Here is a 7,775-nt window from a genome sequence, read left to right on the forward strand (position 1 = left end):
GGCCGGGACGGGGCCGGGGGCGCACGACAGCCCGCGCGCACCCGGCCGGCGCGTCCACACAAAGCGGGGCGCGCGGAGCAGGGCCGCGCCGGGAGCCGCCCGCCGGCCCCGGGGCGCAGGGCGCGAGTGTGCGCGGGGCCGGGCCGCGCGCGGGACACAAAAGGGAATGGACGCGCGGGGGCGGCGGGCGGGGAGCCGCGGCCCCACCGAAGGGACCCCCGGCCGCCGAGCGGCCTCTACGTCAGCGCCCCGGGTGGCGCCGCCTCCGCCCGCCGGCCTGGGCCGCCGCTCCCGCCGAGGGAAGGCGGGCCGGGGACCGCGGGGACAAGGCGGGCCGGGGGACCTGCCGGGGAGAAGGTGGGCCGGGGGACCCCTCTGGGGGAGAAGGGGGGCTGGGGGGCCTGCCTGGGAGAGGAGGACCAGGGGACCCCTCTGGGGGAGGAGGAGGGCCGGGGGACCCCTCTGGGGGGAGGAGGAGGGCCGGGGGACCCCTCTCGGGGCATGTGGGCCGGGGAGGAGAGCGGGGGACCCCCCCGGAGAAGATGGGCCGGGACACCCCTCTGGAGGAGAAGGTGGGCTGGGAGACCTGCAGGGGAGAAGGCGACCAGGGCCCCTGCCAGGAGTAAGTGGGCCAGGGAGACCCCCTGTGGGGGAGGATGGATGAGGAACCAAGCCAGGACAAAGTGGGCTGGGTAATTGGGGGGTGCAGGGAAAGTGGGGGGGTCACCCGGAAAGAAGGTGGGCTGAGGCTACAGGGTGGGCGGGCCCTGAGACCCCTGGGTGTGGGGTGAGACCCTCAGGATGTCCTTCTCGTTCAGATGGCCAAGGAACAACTACTTGGCTCCAACTCTCTTCTTACCCAGCAGACGGACAGGGGGCAACGGGGGTTTTCTGTTGCTTTTCCTCCCTGCTCCTTTTCCCGCTAGGTGCAGCCAGCACCCCCCCCTCCCCCCGCAGGATCCTGACTCTCCTGATGCTCAGCCCCCAGAGGAGGACAGAATTCAGGGAGCCAGGGGCGCACTCACACAGGTCAGCTCTAGAAAGCGAGAGTGATTATGTGGAATTGGAGCCCCACCCCCATCCCTGCTCAGAGCCCCCAGGCCTCGTGTCCCTGTCAGGATTGTGGCTCTAGGGCAGCAGGGCTAGAGGGGTGGGGACAAGAGGTGCTGCTGCCTTGCTCTGGGCGCTGCAGCCTCAGCAGGGGGGTCAGGGTCTGGGGTGGGGGGCGCTGAGGGCTCCTTCCCCCCAGCTGCATCCATGCTCCTCTGGGGGTGCCTGAGCAGTGGCTTCCGATGTGCAGTAGTGTTCTGCCCCCTGCTCCTGGGGGATGCTGGCCACCTGAAGCACAGGACTCCAGCCTGGACGGAAAGCCTGGTCCAGGCCACTCGGCGGCGGCAGCCCGGACAGGCAGGTGCTCAGCTGAGTCTGCGGCCTCTCGGGACCACCTGTCCCACTTGCAGGCAGCTCCACTGAAGTGCTCCGTCCTCTTGAGGCAAAACCCGCCCTGGCGTGGCCAGCCCCCCTCCCCCAGCAGATGACCCCTGGACCGCAGCCTGGCAGTGCCCATGGCAGGGCCTTAGCTGGGAGGCACCAGCATGAGGAGTGAGAGTGGAGAAGACTCTGGGCAATGGGGGGGGGGGGGGAGCTCCCAACCCCCCGCCAGCCCCGTGCTCAGCGCCTTCCTCCCTGAATTGTAGCTGTCACCCTCCCCTCTGGAGTCCTTCTGCCTGGACCTGGTGCGGACTCTGGGAAGCACTGTCCACCAGGAGCACCGTGGTGCGAGTTAGTGCGGATGAACAGTGCTGAGTCTGCAGGGCAGCCCAGGGCGCCCGCCCGGGCACTGCTGAGGGACCGTCCCCTCACACCAGCAGTGTCCGTCTCCACCCTTGGCGGTCCAGCAAGGCCAGAAGTTTCTGCAGGCCCCTGGGCTGCAGCCCTCCTCCCACACCTCCATCTCCTTGTTTACAAACAAGGACAGCGTCACCAGCATTTAGCAAAGGCTCACCAGAGGCTTGCTTAGTTCCTTGCAGGCTCCAGCAGCAATCCCCACCCCCACCCCACCCCACCCCCCACCCCCGCTGCCTGGGAAGCACACAGCATCAGCCCTGGGCCACCCCTGCTCCACAGACAGGCACCCAGATGGGTGCCATTCCACAGGACACTGAGGCTGGAAGCAGCTCAGTCCCTCCCGGAGGAGTCAGCCTGCTGGCGGGAGGGAGAAGCAGGCCGGGAGCCCCCACTTCCCCGGGGCCTGAGGCCATTCCAGCCACCCTGCCCTCCCTGTCTGCACGCGTCCACTGCATCTGGAAGTGTCCGCAGAGATGCTCGAAGCTCTTCCAAAGCCGCGGGCCGACTACACACTAAAGTAAGCGTCCATGTGGGTCCCAAACCCTCCCTGTCCTCAACCTCCAGAAAGCCCTCCTCCCTCTCCTTCAGTTACTTAGATGCGCATTGAGCACCTGCTGTGTGCCCTGTTGTAGCTCCTCTTGCTGTAAGGGGGAGAGTGACACATGTCCCACAGTGCCCTGGGGAGACCAGCACTGGTGGGGGGGGGGGGGGGGGGGACCTAGGGCCTCCTGAAGTGACCTGGGCTCAGAGGCCACACAGAGAGGGAAAGTGCATGGGGCCAGATGCAAGGACCCAGGAAGCAGGGGCAGTGGCCTTAAGATGCAGGTGTCCCCTCTGGCTGCCCACTCATGCTCTGGCCCTTCCATGTGGTCTGCCCTTTGCCTCAACACCGACCGAGTCCATGCCATTCCTGGGGGCGCAGTCCACATAAGCATCAGGACCTCAGCACCCACCCACGTGGCCGGGCCTGCAGCAGGGCTAAGAGGGGGCTCCCAGCAGCACGCAGCCTGCAGCCAGCCTCGAGGGTGGGGCCCGTTTTATTCACCTTGTTGCCCAGTGGAAACACAGCATGTTTCAGGTCACGTTGATCCCCTCCCTCTCTACAGAGTATACTGAAGGCTAGTGCAGGCTTTTCTTTTAATGGTAGTAACATACACAAGATAACGTTTACCATTTTGATCATCTCTAAGTGCACAGCTCTGTGGCATTAAGTACATTCACACTGTTGTGCAAGCATCACCGTGCCCCTCTGCAATTCTGGCCCCCCGTCCCCCTCCCCCAGCCCCTGATGCTTACCATTCTTCTTCCTGTCTTCGTGAGCTTGACTGTCCTAGGGACCACGGGTCGGTGGACTCCTGCAGAGTTGGACCCTCTGTGACTGGCTTACTTCGCCCGGCACGGTGTCCTCCAGGTTCACCCTGTTGTAGCAGGGGTCAGGATTCCTTTCCTTCTTAGGACTGAATACTGTTCCATCCTACATAGAACCCACATTTGATTTGTCCGTTCATTGTTGAAGGACTCCTGAGTTGTTCCCACCATTTGGCTGTTGTGAGTGATGCTAGGAGTGTGGGTGTGCAAATATCTGTTTGTGTCCCTGCTGCTACCTTTGTGTGTATGCCCAGAAGTGGGATCGGTGAATCATAGGGTAGTTCCAACTTCTTGAGGAACCTCCATACCGTTCTCCAGAGTGGCTGCACCAGTTTGCATTCCCATCAACAGTGCACGAGGGTTCCAATTTCCCCATATCCTCGCCAACATTTGTTGTTTTCTGGTTGTATGTGTGTGTGTTTGTTATAGCTGTCCTAATGTGGGGGAAGTGGTATCTCACTGTGGGGTGGTTTTTTTTTTTGAAGTAAAGATTTTTATTTTGATTTCTCAACATACAGTTCAGTATAATACTAGTTTTTGATGGCAAAAATTTGTTGCCACTGAAACTCCATGATCATTGTGGGTTTGATTTGCATTTCCCTAATGAGTAATGATATTGTGCATAATGACCATCTATATATTTGTCCATGTCCATTTGAGGCCTTTCTTCATTTTTGGTTTGGGCTGGGTTTTTTGTTGTTGACTTGTAGGTGTTCTTTATATATTCTGGATATTAATCTCTTATCAGATAGATGATTTGCAATTGTTTTCTCACATTCTGTCAGTTGTCTTTGCACTCTGTTGGTCAGGTGTGTCCTTTGATGTACGAACGTTTTTAATTTTGAGGAAATCCAGTTCAACTCTTTTTTCTTCTTTTGTTGCCTGTGCATTTTGATGTCATATGCAAGAAGTCATTACCAAATCCAGTGTCATGAAGGTTTCATCCTGTGTTTTAGGTTTAGGCTTTTGATCCATTTTGAGTTAGTTTTTGCATTTGGTGTTAGTAAGGGTCAGCATCCTGCTTTCGCGTGTGGAGATGCAGCTTTCCCAACGCCATGTGTTGAAAGCATAGTTCTCTCCCCGTTAAGTGCTCATTGCACCCTTGTCAGAATCACTTGACTATGTGGGGAAGGGTTTATTTCCAGGCTTTTTATTGTCTTTCATTGGTCTGCATGTCCAGGCTTATGCCACACTGTGTTGATTTCTGTAGCTTTGTAGTAAGTTTTAGAATCAGGAAGTGTGAGCCCTCCAACTCTGTGCTTTTTTCGGGATCCTTTCAGTTCTTCTAGGCCCCTTACAGCTCTATATGAATTTGATGATTGGCTTCTCCATTTCTGCAAAAAGGGCTATGATAATTTTGACAGGGATTGCATTGAATGTATAGGTCATTTTGGGTAGTATTGCCATCCTAACAATGTTAATATTCTGATCCATGAACATGGGATGTGTTTCCATTTATTTGTGCCTTACTGCTTTCAGCAATGTTTCATAGTTTTCAGCTCACAAGTCTTTTGTCCCGTCACTGACGTGTATTCCTAAGTTTTTTTTTTTTATGTTGTTGTAAATGGAATTGCATTCCTAATTTCCTTTTGGGATTGTTTATTCTTAGTGTATGGAAACAAAACTGATTTTTGTGTGTTGATTTAGTATTCTGCAACTTTGCTGAATTTATTACTTCTAATAGCATTTTGTGGAATCTTTAGAGTTCCTAATTCTTGATGATTGTACGTAAAAGCATGTCATTGGTGAACAGAAATTACTTCTTTCTGTCTAATTTAGATGCTGTTTGTTTTTTATTTGTGCTCAATTGCTCTGGCTAGAACTTCCAATACCGTGTTGAGTAGAAGTGGTAAAAGTGGCATCTTTCTCGTTTCTGATCTTAGGGGAAATGCTTTTTTTTTTTTTTTTTAACTTTTTCACCATTGTTCACTTTGGGCTTTTTAATATGTGGCCTTACTATGCTGAAAAATTTCTTTCTATTCCTTGTTTGTTATTTTTATCATGATAGTGTGTTGAATTTTGTGAAGTGCTTTCTCTGCGTTGGTTGAGATGATCCTGTGGGCTTTCCCTCTTTCGTTCTGTTAGTGTGGTGTCTCACCCGGATTGATCTTGAGACCGAACCATCCTTGCATTCCAGGAACTAATTCCACTTGGTCGTGGTGTACCATCTTTCTAACTCACGGGTGCATGCAGTTTCCTGGTATTTTGCTGAGAATTTTGCATCAAGGTTCGTGAGGGTTGTTTTTTTTCGTAGTTCTCTCTTCTTGTCGAGTCTTTGGTTTTGGTTATCAGGGCAATGCTGACTTCAGAGGAAGTGTTAGGATATGTTCCCTCCTCCTCAACATTTGGGAAGAATTTAAGGATTAGTGTTGATTTTTTCTCTAAATCCATGGTAGAATTCACCAGCAAAGCTTTTCTTTGCTGGGAGGCTTTTGATTACCGATTCAGTCTCTGTAATAGCTGCAGGCCCATGAGATGTCCTGTTTCTTCATAATTCAGCTTTGGTGGGTTGTGTGTGTCCAAGAGTTTGCCCTTTCCATCCAGGCTGTCCAGTGTGTCAGTAAGCAACAAGTGCAGGTCTTATGGCCATGAACCAGGCAGACACGTCCCTCCGCTGAGGAGCTCATGTGCCAGAGCAGATGACAGAAAATTAATAACAGTGTGGGGGGTGGGAGAAGTCAGAAAGGAGGTACTAGTTCAGGGTCGGATGTGTGCTTCTGTAACACAGGAAGCCATCTGGTGAATGCCAAGAGAGTTCTAAGAGCAGGCCCTTGGGAGACCTGGACCAAACTGATCTGATCTAGAACCCACTGAAATGAACAGTGACCCATGGGGACTTTGGAAACCTTCTGGGTTTTCCTGATACGTGTGAGAGTGCCCTTCCTGTCGAGCATCTCTAGGATGGCCCTGTGATGTTTGGAAGCAGTGCATTTGTAGACAAAAGCCCCTCAGCCCAGTGATTATCTAATTTACCATCCAAAAGGGCGCTGTTCGTAAAACACCAGAACAGGGCAAACGGGCTACTCTGGGAAAACCAGACCCAGGTGACACTTATGTAACCCACACCTGGGTCGGTCAGGTCTGAAGAGCTGGATCTGCACGAATGCCAGGAGTGGATGTGGCGTGATGAGGCTGGGCGGGTGTGCTGCGGGGCCACCAGGCTTGCTTCACGTGCTGCTGGCATCCGCTGGGCACAGTGGGCCACGGCCATCCCAGGCACCACCCTGAAGCAGCCAGCGCTCTGCCTGGGTAATTTCCACGCAGCCCCCAGGGTGTCCCTCCTGGAGTCCCCAAGACATCACCTGCACAGTCCAGCGCACAGCACGGGCTAAAGTGCCTGGTGCAGAGCCTGGCTTGGCCCGTGGGCAGGTCTGTGGGGCCCCTGGCTGTGCTAGGGAAGCTGATGAGGAGAGGAGCGGGGGCCCGGCCAGCAGCAGCCAGAGGCCCTCGTGGCAAGGGCAAAGCAACCTCTGCAAGGCTCACTCCACCAAGTGGGGAGTAAGGAGCAAAGGGGAAAGGGCAGCAAATCAGGCATTGTCCAAAGAATTCACGGCAGAATAAGGTCGCAGGAGAAGAGAGCCGCTCCTGAGGGGACCACACTGGGAGAGAGCTGGGGTCCTCGTGCCCGCCCACAGAGGGTGCTGAGAGGGCCCCTGTCAGGAGCCAGGAGGAGACAGATGGCAAGGAGGGGTGTTTGCAATTCCCTTTGTACTTGCAGCTGCTAACACGGATGAGGGCGCAAATGGTGAATTCGTTCTTAAAATGTTTGCCCTGGCCTGGGGTTTTAGATTCAAAAAAGCCAGGACACTAACAATCTGTTGACTGGAACATGGACAAACTGAGGGTACATTACGGTACAAAGGGAAATGTCACCCTCACAGACAACTGAAGCAATGCAGGTGAAAACCAGAAACCCACTTTCCTGTCCCACTGGCCAAGAGCGGGGCTGGTCAGCGCTGAGGACCAACACACCCTTCCCTCCTCGTCCCTCCCCTTGGCCTTCCTTCCAGGGAGAAGCTAATTCCTGGCGGGGTGTGTGCGCCCACCCAGAGACTGCTCCTCATCTCCCAAGTGCCAGCAGCACCCAAGAACCCTGTGTGGTGGCTTCTCCCCTCATCAGTGGGTTCTCTCTATCCATTGATGCCTGCCCTGGACCTGAGCCCAACTTTGCTCTGCAGAGCACCATTGTTGCCAGCCCCAACGGTCCTCCCTGCCACACGCCCGTGACCCTGTGTTATGTTCCTTGTGTTCTTATCTGATAGGGCCTCATGTGCACACATCTATACTGCACCCTGAAACCGAAGTGCCATGAAGTGGCCCCTGCTGCTGAGTCAGGAACACCCGTACACAGCCACTGTGTGGGGCCTGGGTAGCAGCAGAATGCGGTGGTGCTGGGCGCGGTGGTGCTGGGCGCAGTGCCGGGCACGGTGGTGCTGGGCGCAGTGCTGGGCACAGTGCCGGGCGCGGTGGCGCTAGGTGCTAGGCTCGGTGGTGCTGGGCGCGGTGCGGGGCACGGTGGTGCTGGGTGCTAGGTTCGGTAGAGCTGGGTGCGGTGGTGC

The 7,775-nt window shown here is 55.4% G+C and overlaps 1 protein-coding gene across 1 annotated transcript in view; it reads right to left on the bottom strand.

The window, feature by feature from the left end:
- Positions 1-4,191, bottom strand: part of PHF2 (PHD finger protein 2) — an 87,288-nt gene extending 83,097 nt beyond the window's left edge. The window contains exons 1-2 of the mRNA XM_035028981.1: positions 4,135-4,191; positions 3,145-3,266 (exon numbers count right to left, since the gene is read on the bottom strand). Of these exons, the coding sequence (XP_034884872.1) occupies positions 3,145-3,266; positions 4,135-4,191 (179 nt within the window). The remainder of the gene's footprint in view (positions 1-3,144; positions 3,267-4,134) is intronic.
- Between the last annotated feature and the right edge of the window lie 3,584 nt (positions 4,192-7,775).

Source organism: Mirounga leonina, unplaced genomic scaffold, assembly GCF_011800145.1.
Source record: "Mirounga leonina isolate KUSES-001 unplaced genomic scaffold, KU_Mleo_1.0 Mir_224, whole genome shotgun sequence".
Lineage (NCBI taxonomy): Eukaryota > Metazoa > Chordata > Mammalia > Carnivora > Phocidae > Mirounga > Mirounga leonina.